The sequence below is a fragment of the Tamandua tetradactyla genome, chromosome 21 (assembly GCF_023851605.1).
Source record: "Tamandua tetradactyla isolate mTamTet1 chromosome 21, mTamTet1.pri, whole genome shotgun sequence".
Lineage (NCBI taxonomy): Eukaryota > Metazoa > Chordata > Mammalia > Pilosa > Myrmecophagidae > Tamandua > Tamandua tetradactyla.
In genome coordinates this window covers 4,987,300-5,009,380 of record NC_135347.1, presented here as the reverse complement: position 1 = coordinate 5,009,380, position 22,081 = coordinate 4,987,300, and the positions used below count along the sequence as shown (strand labels likewise).

General features: G+C 47.7%; 1 protein-coding gene, 1 long non-coding RNA gene and 1 pseudogene across 2 annotated transcripts in view; 2 read left to right on the top strand and 1 right to left on the bottom strand.

The window, feature by feature from the left end:
- Positions 1-335: 335 nt before the first annotated feature.
- Positions 336-8,490, bottom strand: LOC143665807 (T-complex protein 1 subunit zeta pseudogene; annotated as a pseudogene).
- A 2,081-nt stretch (positions 8,491-10,571) lies between these two features.
- On the top strand, positions 10,572-11,991 carry LOC143665257 (uncharacterized). The gene is made up of 4 exons (XR_013166815.1): positions 10,572-10,667; positions 10,794-10,925; positions 11,122-11,285; positions 11,798-11,991. It is a non-coding gene; the product is annotated as an uncharacterized LOC143665257 (long non-coding RNA).
- A 3,827-nt stretch (positions 11,992-15,818) lies between these two features.
- Positions 15,819-22,081, top strand: part of PRDM6 (PR/SET domain 6) — a 101,203-nt gene continuing 94,940 nt past the window's right edge. The window contains exons 1-2 of the mRNA XM_077138810.1: positions 15,819-15,873; positions 16,348-16,960. Coding sequence (XP_076994925.1) covers positions 16,363-16,960 — 598 coding nt within the window. The 5' untranslated portion in view covers positions 15,819-15,873; positions 16,348-16,362. The remainder of the gene's footprint in view (positions 15,874-16,347; positions 16,961-22,081) is intronic.

Below are 22,081 nucleotides of genomic sequence, written 5' to 3'. Positions count from 1 at the left end.
ATAATATGTTTGTGAAGGACATGTAATAACAAAGCAGGTAATAGAAGCTTATGTAACACGTAACTTTATGCCACTGCAGCTAAAGTACCCATCCTGTTCACTGGGTAAAAGGGACCTGCCTTATAAGTGAACACTTCAGCACAATTAAAAAAAAAACACTATAATTATAATTCAGAACTTCATAATTTGAAAAGCTACCAATACTCTCCTAGTTTAATATGGGAAAAAATCTTTTGAAAGTCATTTGAAGCTTGGACAAAAAATTCCATAGCTATATTTTTAGGATCACTCTTGTCAAGTCTTCATGATTCAGATGATACACGGGAAGCTTCAATTCAACCTTTTAGAGAAGACGTTCCAGCTCGCATACTCTTATCAGCTGGGAGAAAACTGGTCACAGTGCAGGCGTGCAGAAGCCGTTTCTTTACACAATAGTTATCCCATATGCCTACTTCTGCTGCTACCATTGGCTCACCTTGTCACCTGTGTTTAAATCTACACCTACAAGTTGACCTGATTCGGAATGCTCTGCTGATACTTTTACTAGTGTTTCTTAAAGGTCAAAACCAGGGTCTGAGCAAGGAACCTGGGAATAATGAGCAGTGCATCAGCACATGCTTGGTCTCCAAGTTGGGCCCTGCCCTTTACACTGGACTTATATTTAGCCAGAGCCACTGCCATTGCCGCTTCCACTGCACTGGCGCCTGGAATCGCACAGCCATCATCAGTAGTAATTTTGACAGCCCTCAGGCCATCTCTTATTGCATCTTTGATTTGAGTGAGTGTGTGCTTATTTCATCCTTTCACCAATAATGTCACAGAATGAGGATTGTTACATTTCTCAAAAAAGGTGAACTTTTCTTCTCCCAATGTATACTCATAGACAAGGCCTGCATGCCCCAAACAGTCAGAATTTAGGTCATCCAAATAATTTACAGCTACCCCACCACAAGCAAGAGTCAGCCTCTCCATATAACTCCTTCTAGCTTGGCACAGAGCTACTATGCCTTCTTATGCAAGAGCATCTAAGGAAAAGGGGTCAGTTCCCTTTTGATTAATGACAACAAAAACTTTTTTCTGAATGACTGTAGACTTACTTTTTCAGCTCTATTATTTTTTAGCTCTATCTTCAATTAATTTTCTTTCATCTTTTTACTAGTTTCTCTCTCTCTCTTCTGCAGTCTTAAAAAAACAAACCAGAGTATACTTCTTTTAAAAAATTTCAATTTTTTTCCCAAAAATGTTTTTATTGAGAAATCTTCACACACATATAGTCCATACGTGGTGTACAATCAATGGCTCACAATATCATCACATAGTTGAGTATTCATCACCATGATCATTTTTAGAACATTTGCATCATTCCAGAAAAATGAATTAAAAGAAAAAACATACACATTCCCAGGATTCACTTTCGGTTTTTTTTTCATATTCTAATGGTGCACTGCATGCAAGGATGTATGCATTTTCTACTCTTTTTTTTCATACCAGGATGATGTGCCCCAGGGTCCAAAACAAACGCTTTAACTAGGCTTGTATAAGTTTCAGATTTGTTTCATCTCCATGTTCTCAACCATGAAAATGTCATTAAATTCGTCTTGTTTTAAAGCGGGTAGCATTGAGTCCACTACAGCCTCTGTTAAGACATCAGCAAGTTCAGCATGAACTTTAGTATGTAGAGATGTTCTAGCCACATCCATAAGTGTTTCCATATCTATCTCTTTGCTTACTTTGATTTGTTCCAAAAACTGAAGTGCCTTCTCCCTTGCAGCTTCAAATCCTTCTGGTATCATTCTGGGATGAAGACCTTCAGAAATGTAGAGATCTGCTTGTTTAACAGCTCTCCAATGATTAGGGCATGGGAAGTTGTTCCATCAACAGTATGTCATCCTGGGCTTTTGCTACTTTCACTATTAACAAGGCTGTAGGCTGTCGAATTTGCATTTCATGAAGAGCACATTGCCATCTTTAGTAAGCTTGATGCTCCAGCACCGGAAACAAGTATCTTCATATTTCCCTTGGGCCCATGTTGGTCCTTAGTACATCTTGCAGCCTTCGTGCTGTGTTGATGTTGACCACCTATTGCCACCTGGACTCAGGTTACCTCAGCCTTAGGGTTCAGAGTCTTCACTGCCTCTATAGCTGATCCAGCAGAAAAAAAGTAGGAAATCCAAGGCTGGCTCAGTGTGACTGAAAGATGATCTCTGGCATCCTTTTTGGGCATAAAATCTTAAACAACAAGTTTTTTAAAGGTAATGTGTGGAAGAATTTATAATACATATAGAGTGCTTCCTATGCTTTACATAATTTTTCCAAGACTAGCACATTGATTGCTCATAAAACCTAGGAATTTAAAGATGAGATCCTTAGGGCACACAAATGTTAAGTAACTTATCTAAGGTCACACAGCAACTTATTTAAGTGTTGGAGCCACTTTCATGATAAAGTCCTTTGAGGCACGAAAGTTTTTAATTTTTATGCAGTCCCACTTATCCATTTTTTCTTTTGTTACTTAGGCTTTGAGTATAAAGTCTAAGAAACCATAGCCTCACATAAGGTCCTGAAGATGATTCAATAAATTTCCTTCTAGGTATTTGATAGCTCTAGCTCTTATATTTAGGTCTTTGATCTACTTTGAGTTGATTTTTGTCTTCTTTTATTTTTTCAAATGTAGACACGTTTTCCCATTACATTTGTTGAAAAGACCAGTCTTTCCCAATTGAGTGGTCTTTGCCTGCTTGTGAAAAATCAGTTGGCCATAATTGTGAGGTAGGTATTTGAGCTCTCGAGTCTGTTCCCTTAGTCTATCTGTCTGTCCTTGTGCCAGTACCATGCTGTTTTAATTACTGTGACTTTGTAATAAGTATTATGTGCAGGTACTATGAGTACTCCAACTTCATTATTTTTCAACATGGTTTTAGCTGTTTGGGGCCCTTAACCTTTCCATATAAATATGATGATTCGCCTTTCCACTTCTGAAAAGAAGGTTGTTGGGATTTTTATTGGGATTGCATTGACTGTATAAATTGTTTTGAGGAGTATTGACATCTCAACAATATTGAGTCTTCTAATCCATGAACATGGAATGTACTTCCATTTATTTAGGTCTTCAATAATTTCTTTTAGCAGTATTTTGTAGTTTTCTGTGTTCAAGGATAGTATATTCTTGGGTAGATTTATCCCTAGATATTTGATTATTTTAGTTGCTATTGTGAATGGAATTCTTTTCTTGATTTCTTCTTCCTATTGATCATTGCTCATGTATAAGAACACTACTGATTTTTGGGTGTTGATCTTGTGAAATCTCACTTTCCTGAATTAACTTACTAGCTCTAGGAGTTTCGCTGTGGATTTTTCAGGATTTTTCTGTACATAGGATCAGGCCATCTGCAAATAGGGAAGTTTTACTTCTTCCTTTCCAATTTGGATGTCTTTCATTTCTTTTTCTTGCCTAATTTCTCTAGCTAGAACTTTCAGCACAATGTTGAATAGCTGTTGTTCTAGTTTGCTAGCTGCTAGAATGCAATATACCAGAAACAGAATGGCTTTTAAAAAGGGGAATTTAATAAGTTGCTAGTTTACAGTTCTAAGGCCAAGAAAATGTCCCAATTAAAACAAGTCTATAGAAATGTCCAATCAAAGGCATCCATCCAGGGAAAGATACCTTGGTTCAAGAAGGCCGATGAAGTTCAGGGTTTCTCTCTCAAGTGGAAGGGCACATGGCGAACACAGTCAGGGTTCCTCTCTCATCTGGAAGGGCACATGGCGAGCCCAGGGTGAGCACAGCATCATCTGCTAGCTTCTTCTCCTGGCTTCCTGTTTCATGAAGCTCCCTGGGAGACATTTTCCTTCATCTCCAAAGGTCGCTGGCTGGTGGACTCTGCTTCTCGTGGCTATGCCGTTCTGCTTTGCTCTCTCTGAATCTCTTTCATTCTCTAAAATGTTTCCTCTTTTATAGGACTCCAGAAACTTATCAACACCCACCCAAATGGGTGGAGACATGTCGTCACCTAATCCAGCTTAACAACTATTCTTGATTAAATCACATCTCCAGGGAGATGATCTGATTACAGTTTGAAATATACAGTATTGAATAGGGATTATTCTGACTTTAAGAAATGGGATTTAGATTAAAACATGGCTTTTCTAGGGGACATACATCCTTTCAAACCAGCACAGCAGTGGTGACAGGGAGCATCCTTGTCTTGTTTCTGATCTTAGTGGGAAAGCTTTCAGTCTTTCACATTAAGGAGGATGTTAGCTGTGGGTTTTCATATATGCCCTTTATCATGTTGAGGAAGATTCCTTCTATTCCTAGTGTTCTAAGTGTTTTTATCAAGAAAGTCTGCTGCACTTTGTCAAATGCCTTTTGTGCATCAATTGAAATGATCACATGCATTTTTTCCTTCATTCTGTTAATGTGGGTATTACATTAATTGATTTACTTATGTTGAACCATCCTTGTCTACCAAAAATGAATCCTACTTGTTCCATGGTGTATAATTCTTTTAAGGTGCTGTTGGATTTGGTTTTCTAGTATTCTTTTTTTTTTTTTTTGGTTTTCTAGTATTCTGTTGAATACTTTTACAACTATATTCATGAGAGTTATTGTTTTGTCATTTTCTTTTCTTGTGCTACATCTTTATCTGGCTTTGGTATGCGGATGTTGTTGGCCTCATAGAAAGAATTAGGGAGAGTTCCTTTCTTGGGTTAGTCAAGGTTCTCTAGAGAAACAGAACCAACAGGAGAGATCTGTAAATTTCATAAAGATTTATAAAGGCATCTTATGCAACAATGGGAATGGAAGAGTCCAAAATCCATAAGGCAGAGTGTGAAGTTGGTGGCTCTGATGAAGGGTCTGGACAAACTCCACGGGAAAAGCCCATTGGCTGAAGAAGCAGTGACAGAGGCGCTCTTCTTCCTTAAAGGCCTTCAACTGATTGGACTATCTCATTGTGGGAGACATGCCTTAGTTGACTGCAGGTGCAATCAGCTGACCAATGCTTTAATCAATCAGCCATGAAATATCCTGTGGCAATGGTCAGGTCAGTGCTTACCTGACCAGACAACCGGGCATAATCATTTGGCCAAGTTAGCACCAGAACCTAACCATCACACTCCTGTTCAATTTTTGGGAAGAGTTTGAGCAGAATTGAAGTTATCTTCTTGTAATGTTTGGCAAAATTCCCTTGTGAAACCATATGCTCCTGGACTTTCTTATGATGAGAGGCTTTCGATGACTGATTCAATCTCTTTGCTAGTAATTGGTTTGTTGAGATCTTCTATTTCTTTCTTATTTTCTAACTTTTTATTTTGAAGTAATTTCAAAATACTGTACACTTGCAAAAAGAATAAAAATCCAATTGTTTTAGTTTGCTTATGCTGCCAGAATGCAATATACCAGAAATGGCTTGGTTTTTATAATGGGAATTTAATAAGTTACAAGTTTACAGTTCTAAGGCCATAAAATATCTAAACCAAAGCATCCAGAGAATGATACCTTGACTCAAGAAATGATCAGGATTTCTCTGTTAGCTGGGAAGGCACATGGCAGCAGATGCTAGCTTTCTCTCCTGGCTTCTTCTTTCAAAGGGCTTCCCCAGGGGTACTTTCTTTCTGCATCTTTAAATGTGTGTCAGCTCTGAAGTGTTTTTCCAAAATCATTCCCTCTTAAAGGGCTTCAGTAAGTGGATCAAGACCCACCTTGAATGCGTGGAGTCATATCTCCATGAAATGAACTAATCAAATATCCTACCCACAATTAGGTGGGTCACATCTCCATGGAAACAACCTAATTAAAAAAATAAATCCCACTTTAACCAGTAGGTCTGCTCCCATAAAAGTGGATTAGGATCTCTGAAATAGAGCAGTCACTTGTGCGGAGCCCTATTCACTCCTTTCTTGGGGGAAGAGACGACCTTTAGGGAATAATCTGCTTTGCCCATTTAGCTACTTTGTCTCTCAGACGTTCTTTATACAGCTCTTGCCTAGGCAGTGCTGAACACTGATAAGGCCTGCTGCTTTCTTTAATGGGATGCTACAAAGTAGAAGAAAATAATTCTTTTCAGAACTGGCCCCAGCCCCTGGTACTCCAATCAAAAACCAGAGTTGGTGCCTAGTCTAGATGCCCCTTTTTTGGAGCACAGCCCTTCTTCAGAATTCTGAGCTCAGCCAACTCCAAAAGCCTCTGTGTTTTTCAATTGTCCTGCCTCTTTGCTGCCAGTGGAGACTTCTGTGCTTCTCTTGTGTTAGCCTTGTAGATTTATTGTGCTCAGAGCTTGTATTCAGCAGTCTGAATTTGTTAATCAAATCTGCAATTAGAGCATGGTTAAGGTTTCCTTCTCCTGCTCCTAACAGAGTGGGCTTCTGTTTTATGTTTCCCCTGGGGAAAGACTCAGAGACAGCCTTCTATGCCAGTCAGGAGGGACACCTGACTCCAAAGTGTGGAAATAATTTGCTTACAGTTCTGTGCTGTGATCTCATCCCTTCTACCCATTCCAGGCTGGTGTACATACAATGTGCCTCTGGTCATGAAGTCCCCCAAATAGTTGCTGGCTATTTACTAACTGCTCTAGAGAATGAACTAAACCTCCCTACATAAAATAGTTAACTTTCGATTTTTTCAAAATATGTATGTAAGTATTTATGTACATGATAGGTTGTTTGAAATTTGTTACGAAGTCATCCAGTGTGGCTGGGTTAGGGCAGAGTGCGGGTGCCGATGGAACGAGATTGCTCATATGCTGACAATTGTTGAAGCTGGGTGCTGGGCACATAGGGGATTCATTATACTGTGTAATTATAATACTGAAAATTCCCCAATAAAATGTTCAAAAATTTTTTAAAAGATTGGATTAGGAAAAAGAACATGGCTTTTCTGGGGTACACAACAGTTTCAAACTGGCACACCAGTGCAGAGAATCCCAAATACTCTCACTTCCCCAGACAACCAGAGCCACCAATTTTGCTGTTTCATTATGTCTTCAGTCTATCTATCTTTGGAATATTTAAGAGCAGGTTACACACACGATACTCCTTGAGTGGGTGGAGTCATAACTCCATCTAATCAAGTTTAATACCCACAGTTGGGTGGGTCACATCTCCATGGGAACAATCAAAAAGGTCCCAGCCAGCAATATTGAAGGAGTAGTAAAGGACATGGCTTTTCTGGGGTCCACCAGAGATACAAACCGGCACATTGGTAAAGAAACCTATGGATATCTGTAAAACAATATGATCAATGGGAAATCCTGAAGGTGACAGAATAGTAGTGATGGTCCTATGGGCGTTTAATGGAATATATGACCCACTGCTGGCTCCAAGACAAACATTTGTTTTGAGGCAATCATTGTGAGAAATGCTTCTGTTCAAAGACATTTGCTTATGAAGCAAATGTTCAATTTTGAAATCTGTATCTAACTATTAGGTTGCTGCCAAACAAAATTTTGTTCATTCGAACATGTTTCAATTGAAAAATGCTTGCCAATGCAGACAGACAAGAGCGAAATATCCAAAACATAGTCAAGTTTAATGACATTGTAAAAAGTCAAATCATTAATCACTGGATTTTCAAGGCGTTAATTTTTCAATCCATGTTCCAGTGTCACTTGTCAATTATTGTATTATGAAAACAGACTAAAAGTGTATTATAAGATCATGCAAAGACTCTTAGTTCTATTTAAGAATCTGGCAGTCTAGTCAATACCAATTGTTTTTAAGTCTAAAAAATGAAGTCATTTTTCAGTAGTTTCTTTTTCTTTCCTTTCCAAGAAAGGATCCTTGGGAAGTATATCTGCCTGGTCTAGAACATCTTCCTACACATTCTACTTCTGAAATATCTGAATTGCTAATTTTTGGAATTTTCCTCAGCTTTTCCATGTTTTTTTTTTTTTTGCATGGGCAGGCACTGGGAATTGAACCCGGGTCTCCAGCATGGCAGGCAAGAACTCTGCCTGCTGAGCCACCAGTGCACCGCCCTCTATGTTTTTATGCATAGATTTTTTGCAGTTTAAAAAGAACAAGTCATAGACTCATGGAATGGCTCTGGAGGACAAGCTCACCAACCATGTCCATTTGAAATTTCTGCTGCTTTCATAGTTTCAACCTGGAACCTTCAACTGCTTTTTTTTTTCTTTCTCCCAAATGTCTTAGTTGTGAGTTGATTCCCGGACGTAAACCTGAGCTTATTAGGCCAAGACAGTCTCATAAAAGCATCTATCTGAATTTATGGGATGCGACTGCAGGACCACCAAGGAGATGTACCTCTGACTCTTCTCTAAGAGCTATTAGCTATCTAATTGTAATTCTCATTGAATGGAGGAAGGAAAGCCACCTGGCCATTGGGACTCACCTTAGAACTCCCAGGTAATTTGTGTAGGGTCCTCTTTGGATCTTTGCATAGGCAGTCCCCCTTGCCTAGAATGTATTTCCTCTCTACTCACCCAAATCCAGAAGATCTTCATTCCCCATCTTGTTGGTGAAGTTCTGCATGATCAACCCCTGGTCCAAAGCAGTGGCTTCCTTTTCTGAACTCATATACTTACTGGCTCTAGAGCCTAGATGTTGAAGAGGGAAGGCTGGGACTCTGAAAGATTTTCCCAAGCCTGGAGCTCAGTGCAGATGACGCTTTGGTTTGACCCTTAAACCAATACTTCCTATCTAAGACCTGCCTCAACATTTACTGCTTTTGATTCTTTTACAGTTTTCAGTTTACTCTTCCTGCCCATGCACCCTACCTTTCCATTTGCAGTACAAGATCACTGAAAACAGGGGTACAACAAGTTAGATTTGTTTTGTTTTTCCCACAGCAACCCATTTATTTTTGTCCAAAAGAAAGATTTCTGGTCCCCAAAAGTCAACTGAGAATAGTTTCTATTTGTCTTTAACTGAGAGGCTTTTGCACAGAGAACAGATTTGTCAGAAATAATACAATAAAGGCAAGCTTTAGGGTCACCCTGTACCCCTCAAGCTCAGAGGAGGGAAAGGATCTCCACTCACAGGGAGAGTATACGATGAGGGAGGCAGACAGGCTCCACATGGTTTCTGCAGTATAAGAGTCTCTGTTGAGCGTGGGCCTTCTTTTACAGGGTAGAAGTTGTCCCGGCTCCTAGAGACAGTTTCTGGGCACTCAGGGGACAGCGAACCAACATGCACTAGGAAGCCCCCAAGCCCTAGACAATGAACCAACCATAACATGTGTCCCTAATTTTGAATGGATGCACTAAAACATGCTTGCTTCATCTGACTGCAACTCAATGTCTACGGGCTTCTACTAATCTAAGGAGCAATCGGTGACCAAAGGAAGACCGTGTTATAAGAAGTTAGCATTTGCTAGAAGAGCATCAAAAGAGATTGGCCCAAATATCCCTACCAGTACTATCTTGCATACAGTAGGCACTCATTAGATATTATGTAGAGCTGTTAATTCATAGCAAAACTTATACTGGGCTTATCTGTTCTCACAGACTCCAAGAAAAATGGAGGATTAGATTCCTGGGAGAAGGGTGGAGGTAGGGGAAGGGGATACGTGTTTCTGAGGGGATGGTTCTCCTTTGTTTAATTATTTCCCTTTTCCTTTACTTGTCAAGATTTAGGAAAAAACAAGCAGCTGTTTTTTACCCAATGTCCATTCAACCAATTTTCAAGGAATGGAACAGCCTCCCAATATGTTTTAAACTCACGAGGACTTTTCAAATTAGAATAGCTGATTTTCCTGCAAATGGAAAGGATATATTTAGAGGCTTCCTTGGGAGAATGAACTGGCTCCAGGGATTGGTAATGGATTGGAGAGCCTTTCACCTCAAGGTCAGTAGGTCAAATACAAATCAGGCCTGGGGTGGCTGAGAGGCATTGTTTGAGTGACAGCTGTTGGCTGACCAGGGTGAAAGGAGCTGGAGGGTTCAGCACATTTCAAGTGAACAGGTGCTTGCTGTGGCCTCCTGGCGGAAGATGAAACAGACTGGTCAGAAATAGACCAAGCTTGGTCTCTCAGCCCCCAGAGGCTGACTTTGACCTGGCAAAGTGAGGAGCTTGCCTTCTCAGTACTGCTGTGACAGGAAGAGAGCCGAGGAGATGACATGTATACACTGTCAAGGCCTTAGAAAAGGAGAGCATATAAGCTGAACAGCGAGGCTCATATGCTGCATCATCTGGGGCAAGAGCTGACTTCTTTTGTTTGCTGAGCTTTCCTGTGCCATCTCCTTCATGTGCCTCCGCACATCCTTCCTTTCCCAAGGTGGCACACTGTGTCCTATCACTGAGTAAGGACAAGTGAGTGCAGATGCAAAGGGATCCATGGAAGGCTGATGAAAATAAGTGGCGTGGACTTTCTTGTTTTCGGTTTGTTGATACGTTTTACACACCACACACCTTAGGCTCACAGCATTTGGGAGGTGGGGTATATAGTGGGTGGTAGAGAGAAAGGTCAGAATTTAGTAGCTGCTCTATAGAAAGCTTAGGATAGAAAACAATTAGCTGTACCCTTTCACTTGGCAGTTGAAGAACTGAGACCCGCCCCCCCACCCCACCCCCCCAGTTTGAAGCCTAATCAGAGTCATTATGTCAAGATCCAAATCATCAGCAACAGAGGCAACTACTCCAACCGATGTGGACAAGGAATGGATGTATTGAAGGAATAGTAGCAGCTCACAGCATATTCAGAGAACAAGGTGGGAGCTGTTAGAAACTGGCAGGGGGTAAGGGAGCTGTTTCGGTTGGCTCAAGCTGCCAGAACCGCAATATACCAGAAATGGGTTGGCTTTTACAATGCGAATTTATTGACTTGCAATTTACAGTTCTAAAGCCATGAAAATGTCCCAAATAAGTCATCAACAAGATGATATCTGAACTCTGAAGACTGGCCAACAGCATCCGGGACACCTCTGCCACATGGGAAGGCACATGGTGATGGGGTCCTTCTCTCTTAGGTGGGTTTTGTGGCTTCCAGCCCCTGACTTCCTCTCTCAGCAGCTCTGGGGGCTTTTTCTCTGAGTTCTTTGGGCTTTTGCTATTTCTTTTATCCTCTCATAAAGGACTCTAGTAAAAGGATTAAGACCCACCTTGAATGGGGCAGGTCACATCTCAACCGAAATAATTTAACTAAAGGGTTCCCACCCACAACAGGCCTGCACCCACAGGAAAGGATTAAAATATCATGCCTTTTCTGGGCTCACAACAGCTACAAACTACCACAGGAACCAAGCCAAGGAGGAGACTCCTCACCCAAGGACTTGAAGGGTTCTGCAGGGGAGAAGCCCCTTTTACTGCTTCAGCTTCTCGCTCATAAGGTAGGGCAGGGAATATCCCACTCTGAGCAGAAAACTGAAACCCTCTGGCTTTAAATCTCTGTTTAAATTATACTTTGTGAGAGACACCTTCATTGAGCACTATAAAATAGTAATATCCTCCACCAACATGCCCTCTCACTTTCTCTTTACAATTAAAAAAAAAATTTCTCTGACCCTTAGAAAGTGATCAAACTTTTATTAAAAAAATACATAGCTCCCAAATCAAATTACCATCTGACAGTTACTTATTTTTTGTTTACTTTCTATCTCTACCCTCTGGAATGTAATCTTCATGAGGCTCTGAACTTTTTTTTTTTTTTTTAATGTCATGCCCCCATAAATCCCATTTCTGATGGTATCAAGTGTCCACTAGAAGCTGCCTGTGCCCTTAGGAGAGGGGCTTCCTTTAGATTCCAGGTAAGGGCAAGTTGTGAGGCTTCTCCTTTGGAAACTTCTTGGGTGGGGATAGGTTGCTCCCTTTGAAGCTTTCTCCCTTTTTGCTTCCTTGTGAGGTCCTTTGCCCAGCTCCTAAACTTTGGAGCACAGGAGCCTTCTGAAGATGTATGAATGAAGAGGTGTAGAAGCAGGAAAAAGGACCACAGAAGGCCAGTTTTCTATGCTGTTTGGATGCCACCAAGTTTTTGACCCTCCGGGCTAAACACATCTGGCTAAGCAATATTTTCTCTTCCTTGTTTCCAGCCTCTCTCTCTCCATTTCATATTCTCTCCTACCCCCTCCTTTCACCTGCAAACCCTGATTCCCACCCCCACCCCCATCCATTTCCCAGGAAAATAAATCTCTGGGAGGAGGCTGGGAGAGTGGATCTCAGAAAGCCCTTCTGAATAAATGTCTACATTAATGAATTATTAACTCAGCCACCCGTGACCTTAAACCTAGCAGCAGGAGCGTGGAGGGCAGAGAGGAGAGCTGCTAAATCCTTTATCGGACTCCTGTCAAAGGCAACAGACTATTTATTCCCCTCCCCCATCGGGAAAAATTAATTAATATGAAAGGCAAACTTTTAATTGTATGTCAAACAAAATCAGATAGAGGGTCTCCTGGACAGACTCCCCTTCCTGATTTCTTGCCTCCTCCTGCCACTCGTTGGTCACTCTGACCTCTGGCCCACTTCTTTCCCTCTGAACTGAGGGTGCAATGGGCTTCTTGAGGATAATTTTCAGGGAAAAAAGAAAATTGCTAGAGAAAATGATGAATTTGGCTAGTTAATTTATCGATCCTAGCTCCTCTTCCCACTTGTTTTATTTTAGAGGTCATTAATCAATGAAGAAAAACACCACCGTGTCCCCCCCGTTTGCATTTAATACACTCACGCTCCTTATTCATTCCTCTCGAACAAATCCCCAGCAAATATTTGCCCATCGATTTGGGAGCCATGGATTTTTATAAAGGTTTGATCGCCTTCGAAGTGGTGGAAGTGATTTGCTTCCTCGGTCGTCTTCTAAGTAACCAAGAGGAGCGGGAAGGATTTGAGGGGTCCTTGCGCTCTCGGGTTCCCACTTTCTAAACCCCCTCTGAGATGCGCCAGGGTGACCGCGAACACGTGGGCCAAGGGGCAGCTGGGTGGGGAAGCGCTGCCCGCCTTCCCCTCCCGCCAGCGTCCAGGTGGTCGTGCGTCCCAGGTGGGAAGACTGTGCTGACCTCTGGCCTCTGGGTGGCCTGCTGCGGCCGGGATGGGGACCCCCTCCCCGCGTTTTTCTCGCGACTTGGAAACGCACCCGCGGCCCTCCCCAGCGCCCACCCGCCCTGAACTCTTCGCTCGCCGCTTCACGCGAGCGCCCACGTCCTCCCTAGATGCCCTAGGGATCTGTCGCCTAATGCACGGGACCCGGCCCGCTAAGACGCCCTGGAGTCAAGTCGCGTCAGGGCCACCCCATACAGGTATGGGAGAGAGAGGCTCTTCTACGGTGTCTTTGCTTCTGGCCTGGTCCAGTAGCAAAAAAAAAAAAAAATACCTGCCTCCCATAGCGATCCCCCCATCCCCACCCCGCAGGAGCGCTGTCCAGCCCCCCCCCACCCCCCGGGGGCGGGGGGTGGTACAGGTTTCCTGGAAGTGGGCGAAAGAACGCATTTGGCGCTTCACTGATGCTGGTTTGAATCCACCTCCATCACTCATTCATGGAGTGACCGAGGGCAACCTACTTAACCTTTCTGAGGCTCCGTGTCCTCCCCAGTCAGTAATATGGGGTTAATGATAATGCCTTCGCCGCAAGGGTGCCAGGCGGGCTAAAACGTACTTAAAGCGTGCCTGGCCGGTGGCCGGGACCCACCAACCCTTTAGCTAAACCTATTAGGAAGGGAACACCGCCTCCCACCCACCCCCGGCCCCCGCCCATCCCCACCCCTGGCTTCCCAGAGTGCGGACTGCAGGAGGCCTCCTGAGCAGCTGCTGCGGCCCCGAGGCTCAAACTCCCGAGGACTTCAAGGCGGCGGGGGAGGGGGAGGGGACGGGGGCGGGGCAGAGGCTCCTTGGAACCACCAGTACTTGGAAACTAGTGCACGGAAGAACCGGGCTTGGACAGACACAACCAGGAGGGCGGCGGGGCCGCTGCCTTAGCGTGGGCATTTCCACCCCAGAGGTTCCCTGCCGCTCCCAACGAACTGTCTTTCAACGCTGCACCGCGAGAGCGTGAGAAAGACAAGTCTGCGCTTGGTCCATGGACGGAAAGCCACTCTTCCGCAGTTACGAGAGCAGAGTAATTGAAACGGGCCTAGAACCTCATTCTCTTCTCCCGGTGGAGTTGTTCGAAGTCCATCAAGATTGCTTGGTTAGCCTCGGGGCCCACAGCAATAGTAGGCTTTCCCTCGTGGTGTTTGCCTTAAACTTAGGTGCTATCAATCTATCCAAGGATGACAGATGACCTTGTCGCGACGACGCCAGCCAAAACATTTTCGGTCCAACTCCGTTCCATCCAACATCGAGGCATCCTGCGCGAGGCCAGTTCAAAGTCTAAACGGGTCGTTCCCCAGGCTTTGGAGAAATGAATGTTGGAGAACACACACACAAAAAGACAAGCCGAAATCGGGAAAGAAAGGCAGATTAATTGTTCAGAGGGGTGGGTGCTAAATAAATTGGCTTGTTTGCGAAGAGACAAATGCCATTTCTGCTCTTGGAGGTGTAGACACCGCTCTGGTGACCGGAAAGCGCCTGAGCCACCGATCAATTTCGCACCCTCTCCATACCCTCCCCTAGCCAGGTACCTGCAAAAGCCGAGCGGAGCCGGGGGTGGGTGGAGAGCTGGTGGATGCTTAGTTTTAGGATGAGCCCGTGCACCGAAGTCCCCAAAGTCCCCAAAGTGGGCTGGGGGAGGGAAGGTTGCTCCTCCTCTGCCCCGCGGACGCGTGAGCGACCTGCACATGCCCGCTGTGGTGCAGTCCTGGGGAGTCGAAGGCAAACAGCCTCGCCTGTGTCTGGGAGCAGTTGTGTCACCAGACGTAGCTTCGGATACTTGCCTCGGGGTGTCGACCAGGAGAGGGAGCGAAATCCCCAGGAAGACAACCCCAGAGGCTGAGCGCTAGGCTGGGTGCAGCCCCCACTCTAGCCTCGTCTCGGCCCCGCCGCTAGGCTTGAGTCCGGCAGAGACCAGCAGCCCGGGTGGAGACCCCCGATCCCAGTCCTCCCGGCTCCGCAAAGCCGCTTTCTCGGGGGCCGATTGAAGGCTGCACTCCAGCTCACAAACCTGCCCCGCCCGGCCCTCGACTTTTCTCCCCAGGGCATTTATGTTAGAGGTGGCGTGGCCGGCGAGTCGACTTCGTCACCCAGCCACCTTCCAAGAAAAACTGAGCCGGGCAGCAGCGCAAGCCAGGTCCGGGGACTGGGTCTCCTCGCCACGGCGCTGCGCGTGCGGACATGCATTCCGCTTTCTACGTTTCCTCCGCTTTCAGGATCACCGCGTTGAGCGCGCACTCGAAAAAGACGCGTCACCGGCAGAAAGAGACCGCGGACCAGCGGGAGACGTCACGCCAAGAAAGTGGGGGGTGGGGGTGGGGGGTAGTGGGTGGAGGAGGTATTAGTGCAGGAGAGGCGCGCCGGCTTGTGCAGGGATCCAGTCAAGTTACAACTTCCTTCTCTCTCCCCTCCCTAGTAATCTTTTCGCCTGCCCTCCCCCCTCTCCATCCTCCCCCCCTCCCTCCCTCTCTCTCTCTTTCTCTCACGCGCGCGCGCGCGCGCACACACACACATACACACACACACACACACACACACACACACACACTTGTATTTTGTGCTGTCGTAAAACCCACGTGTCCAGACGCGAGGCTGCCAGAGCGTGGAGCGGAGGTGCCGGGACGCGGCGGCAGCGGAGCGCAGCAGCCCACGGCTGCTGGGTCCCGCGGCCGGGTCAGTTGGCGCTTCTGCGCCCTGGGCCGAGCCCCCCTCGCGCCCTCTGCGGGCTTCCGCATCCCTGGCTTGCGGCAGCACGGGCGGGTCCCCGAGGGGCCGGGGCTCTCCTAGGGGTCTCCTCCCGCGCTGCCCCGGGGGCGTGTAGCACGCGCGGGGCGCACACTCTAGCGTCCGCTCACCGAGACCAGCGCACGCGCGCGCACGCGGGTGGTTCGGAATCCGCAGGTAAGGCGAGACGGGTCTGGGACTCCGGGTCTTGGGCTCAGGACGCGCGGGAAGGGAGAATGGAGAGGTCGGAGGTTCCGTTGCTGGAGGCCGACGGGCTCCGGCGCTGCGCCACTCGGGCTCGGGTCAGCTCCGGACGCGGGCTGCCGGCGGGGGTTGCATCCTGTACCCTAGTCTTGCCGGGAGGCGCCCTCTCGCCGGGCTCCCTCCGTGCAGGGTGGCAGCTGGGCGCAGCGGGGTCGGGAAGCAGGGCGCTGTGCTCCCGGCTCCCACCACGCCGCGCTGCGACTTCAGAGAAAACTTTGAGTCCCAGCAGAGTCGGGAGGAGGGAGCCGCCGAGCGAGGCTGCCACGGATCGAGCCAAGGGGCTCGGACGCTCTGTCCAGTGCTCCCCGCGGCCGCCTTCCCCTCCCCTCTCGCGCCAGGACCCGGGCCCTGCTCACGCATACCCTCCGCCCTGCCCTCTGCCCCCAGCTCGAGGCGTCGGACATGCTGAAACCCGGAGATCCTGGCGGCTCGGCCTTCCTCAAAGTGGACCCCGCTTACCTCCAGCACTGGCAACAACTCTTCCCGCATGGCGGCGGCGGCGGCGGCCCGCTCAAGGGCGGTGGCAGCGTGGTCCCCCTGGGCGCCCCCCAGCCCCTCCAGCCGCCGCCGCCGCCGCCGCCGCCTGCGGAGCACGCCGAGCCCCCGCCGGACAGCCTGCGACCGCGGCCGGCCTCGCTTTCCTCTGCCTCCTCCGCCTCGGCCGCCTCCTCCGCCTCCTCCTGCGCCGCCGCCGCCGCCGCCGCCGCCGCTGCCGCGCTGGCGGGGCTCTCCGCCCTGCCGGTGGCGCAGCTGCCGGTGTTCGCGCCTCTGGCCTCCGCCGCCGTCGCGGAGCCGTCGCCCCCCAAGGACCTGTGCCTCGGCGCCGCCTCTGGCCCGGGCCCCGCCAAGTGCGGCGGCGGCGGTGGCGGCGGCGGCGGCGGGGATGGCCGGGGCGTCCCGCGCTTCCGCTGCAGCGCAGAAGAGCTGGACTATTACCTGTACGGCCAGCAGCGCATGGAGATCATCCCGCTCAACCAGCACCCCAGCGACCCCAACAACCGTACGTAGCCGCAGCCCGGCGCGCTCCCTCCTGGGGCGCCCGTCGGGGAGGCGAGTCGGATTGGGGCGACACTGGGTGGCGGGCGGGTCCAGGCCGCGCGCGCGGGCCCGGGCCTCCCAGCTCGTCGCGGCGCAAGTTTTTCGGGCGTTAGAGAAGGAAAGAGAAGGGATGGGGTGGCCGGGTGGCACCCCAGGGTGACCTTCCGCTCCGCATCCCCTCCCTTGGCGACGCCGAGTCTTGGGAACCAGAGTTGCCTGCGGGACCCGGGCGGGTCGTGGAAGCCCAAAACAATGTCCCGGACGCAACCGGCCGGGCCTAAGCCGTGCTGAAGGAGGGAGTCTTCGTGTTCCTGAGGAGCGGGAAAATCGGGGCTTGCTTTTATTTCTCCCCACCCCATCTTTGGAATTGGCTGCGTCGGCTTTTTTTTTTTTTTCCTCCCCTGGTTTCGAGGTTTTTTAGGAATACACTGGGAGCTTCCTAACTGCAGGGCCTTGCTGGAATCGTTTTTGGATGACACAGGGCCAGTTTCTCCCGTAGGCAGGCATTATTCCTAGGTCTACCATTTGTTTTAAAAAGGAGGAAAAAAAGCCTTCTGTTGAGCGAGAGCAAAGTCGTATCCTGCTGATCTCGCCCTCCCCTCCGCGTATACTTGTCCCTGCAAACTTCATAATCCATCGCCTCTTTGCTGGTTTATTTTTAAAAATTGGGAGGAGGTAGTAATTTATTCAAAGGCGTTTGCTCGGCTCTTCCGCCAAGTCAGTGACAAATGCCTAATTAAACGTTGGGTCTCTATTAGCTCCGGTTCTTTAATTCACAATTCCAAACGCTTACCACAAGAACCGTTAGGTTTTCAAGTTATGAAGCAAAACTCTGAAAACCGAGAATGTGTATTACTTCATATTCGCTTCTTTTTGGTAATTTTAGAAGCTGTGATATGTTTATGCTTAACTTTTCGGGACACTGGAAGCGTTAAATATCCTTCCAGAAACATCCGAAGATAACGTTAATGCGGCTTAAGAGGGTTGAAAGCAGAGCAGGATTCGAAAGATCAACATTCATTTCACTATTTTACCATCCCATCCCTTCATCTAGCTTGTGTAAGAGAAAAGTTGATCATAAACAGGTATTGTTCTGTTTTGAAGAAGTTGCTTCTTGCAGAATATCATACCACGCCTCCCCGCTGAACTTCTTAATTCGTTGTAAAAGCAAAATAACTTCAGGTTATAGCTGGGATTGCCAAAGTCGTTATTTTGATGAAAAAAAAAAAAATGGGGCATCAGCCTGGCGACTAAGATGCATTAAGCTTTTCATGATGGCTGGAGATAATTGTTGTGATGGAAATCATTATTACCAGCAAAATGAGTAGTTGTATTTATCTTTTTCCTTTCTGGAGTCCAAGGGCAAAGTACTGGTTAAAATAGGACATTTAACTGAGGTTTGCTCTGTAGTTAAGACTCTTGTATTTCAGGGCTTCAGGAAAATCTTATAAAATTATTTTGTCTTTCTGGATTTCAAAAAAAAAAAAAAAAGAAATCTCCTACCGAATTTGTTTCACGTGTTGTTCTTCAAAGCAATTCTTTACACACATGAAATGAAATGATTAAAAATACCTTGGAAGAGGTATTGCTAATCGCTAAGTGAAATACAGTCAATATGAGCCGGCAGTGCTTCATCCAACTTGCAGTTTCTCTTCTGAATTAAATGAATGCTGGGAGTGACACCAGCAGCTTACCTCAAAGCCTTGACAATGTACTGAGCTCCCGAGACTGTTTACAGTGCAATCTTGAGATGGAATACATTTTTCACTAAGGAAAAAAACCTAGACTAAGCAGAGAGGAAATGGAGATAAATTCTTAATTAATATATGGCTATTGAGTCACTTTGTTTTCTAGGTAGCTGTTCTTTCTCTGGCTGGTGCAAATGAATTATGACTTTCTTTACATTATTCCTGTTGTGTTAAGCCTCTGATAGCTCATTTTGAGCCCATAGGACTGTTTCAGTGTGCAAAGTGCAGGGAGAAAAGGGAGAAGGTAGATGAAATCAGATTGTGCTATTAGAATTACACTTTACATTGCTCACGAATTAAAGGATAATTGAGAAAGAAAATGGAAAGCTGAGGTCGCTCGTTTAATGCTTTGGAGACCAGGTGTCCCGTTTTTCACTCATTTGAAACCATGGGGGTGCATTTACAAAGATGAAGCGAAAAGTGATTGAGTTTAATGTAAATAGAGGCTCAACCAGAACTGCGAAGTCTGGGAAACTTTTTGCCCCTTCGCAGGGAAAGTTGGTTATTTGTTACTTGCAAGACCATGGAAGGCAGAAGCTTTTCATTTTCATGTTGCATATGGGTGAGATGGGTGATAGGTGGGATGGAGGCAGAAGGGAAGCACCTATTAACTTACCATGCATAGATTTTCCCAGTTTTCCTTTTAGTCATTTGACATGGCTGTGTTAAAATTCTGTGAAGTGACTGTCCAGCATTACTTTATTTCATCACTTTGTATTTATAAGGATATTGAGTCGTTTTCCCTTTCTTATAAGGCCTCCTTAGCTCTTCCTTCCCCTTAGAAGAGTAACTTTTTTGCCTGGGATCAGCAATCCAAGATATCAGTGTCCTGTAAGAAAGGAGCGCAGTAACACTCTCTTCCCCTTTGAAACTCTGTTGGTGTCTATGGCAAATGCCACAGCAAATAGGCTTGTAGCTTTCTTTCACACACAAAAAAGGATTTAAAAACAGCAGACAGTACAGCCTGGTTTGGGTGAGCTCTCTCCAGTGTATTTCGGCTAACTCCGTACATCAATTTCTGTAATCGAACACTTTCCACTGGAGCGCTGCAAAACAATTGCGTCTTCTTTCTTCTCTTAAAAGTCAAGTGGCACGTTGTATGATATAAACGGGGGATGGGGCCTTTACTTCCCCTTCTCTTATTACTGTCCTCATTTGCCTGAAGTCATTGATTCAGACGCGCTGCCTCGCAGTGGCCTCTTCCCGGGTTCTGGAAGCTCGCGCGTGGTCTGATACTGACTGTTCTTGGAAGTTAGCGAGTGGCGACCGCGGGGCGCGCCTGGGCGTTTGAAACAGCGGATTCCGGGTCGTCTCCTGGCGAGACCTTTTTGTAAAGGTCTTGTGCCTGGGAGGGAGGCGGGAGCTAGGCCTGTAGGGGTTGCCCTACAGCTTCCGCAGCTGGAACTCTCTGTCCCTTCAGGAAGCAGGCGAGCCCTGCTGTGCAGGGAACAGCTCAGGGAACAGCGTTGTCGTGCCCTCACGTTGACCTGAGGCTTCCCGCTGGCAGTGCCCACCCTTTCCAAGGCGTTTTGGGCAAAGAGCCGCGCTAGAGAAGAAACTCTGGACCCTACACTGGTTTGTCACGTTGAGGGAAACGCGTGGGCTAAAGGGAAAGAAATAACAAAGGAAGGCGGTGTTTTCAGACTTTCTCCCAATCTTCCTACCCAGTAGGAAAAAGTGGATCCTGGTCGGTAGCCCTGAGCCCCTCCCACTCAGCCGCGGTGCCGTCAGTGGCCAGCTAGAGACTTCAGATTTCAGACCTGGTAACTAGTGGGAGGAGAGGCGTTAGTGTGTGGGCGCTTTTGTGTTGTTCTAGTTTTCTTTTCTTTTCTTTTTTTTTTCTTTCCCTCTCTCTTCTCTCTTTTTGTGTGCAGGCCCAGCCCCATCCGTAACACACATGATTTAGCTATTTTACATCATTCGTTATCTAGCGCCCTGAAACTGAACATGGAGCCATATATTAGATTGAGGTTAGAAGAGGTGGCGACTGTTTATTTAAGGTGATAAAATGGTCCATCAGCAGTAATCCCCATCGATATGTGCCACCAGGAGATGAAGGATGAGGGGACAAGGCACAATTAATTGCCCTATAGTTTTGTAGGAGAGAGTGGAGCCAGCCCAGACCCGCTTCGATTTCCTCTCGCGGCTCCTATTCATCATCTCCGCATTGTATGGGGGGCTCACAGGGGCGGGGGCCGGCGACGTTCATCTCCCTGCGATATTCTCTCACCCTCAGCCACCGGCGCTCCCGTTGAATTAATACAGTCATCAGGAGACAAATAAAATCACATTTCCTCCCTCCCTCCGCCTTCTGGTCTACCTCTCTGGGTTCCCGAGCTGGCAACCAGGCCGGGACGGGCCCAAAGCGTTACGCGCCATGGCTTCCAGTTCTCGCAGGGGCCGGACGAGGGTTTCCCAGGAGCTCAGGCCGCCCCGCGGGACCGAGACCGCGATCAGTTCCCCTTCCCCGTGCGGGGCCGACACGCCTCGCCTCGCGATCCGCTTCTAGACCCCACCTGGGGCAGGGAGAGCTGACGGAGGAAGGGCACCGGTGGGACGGCGGGGGCCTCCGGGTGCGGGTGGCTGCGGCCGCACCGGGTCTCGGAAGAAAGTCGGTCTTGGGCAGGAAGGGGGTCGGCGGCCTGCAAAAGGCAGCCTGAGAGACCTCCTGCGCGCGCGGGCCTGGGCGAGCACCTGCACCGCCTCCCACGCGCACCGTCCAACCATCCCCACGAGGACCCACCCCCCGGGCAGCCTCTGGCGCGAGGATGGCAGGGCCGGAAGCCCCGGGCTCGGGAATCCCCGCGAGGGCCGTCTGCAGCACGCCCTTGGCCTGGCCCGGCTTGCCCCGGCGCTGCACGCAGCCAGTGTCCGCGGTCAGGGCTCACGCGGCCGGGCGGCCAGCAGGCGGCACTCCTGGGGCCACGTCTCCCGGCGAGGACCGATGGGCTCGGCGGCGGTGGCGGAGGATTTATAGCCCGTGGCCCAGGCTGGAGGCTAGCCTTTCAGCTGCTCCTTAGTGCCCTTTCGAGAGAGGGGTGAGGGCAGTCGGAGGCGGCGATGAGCCCAAGCAGAGCGAAGGAGCCGTTGGCGCCGTCTGCGCCTACTCGGTTCCATAGGCCTCTCCAGATAACCCAAAGCTTACCTGCACTTAGTCTTTTTTATGCTAATGGTTTTCCTTCGTTAAACGAAAATGAAACCCCCGCAAATAGAACCATGGCCTGCTTTGCCCCCCTTTAACTTAGAGTATATCCTATTTAAATTATGAAAGTATTGCATGTCCTTGTGAAACATTCAGACAATACAGAAGATGTAAAATGAAGAATTCAAGTTCC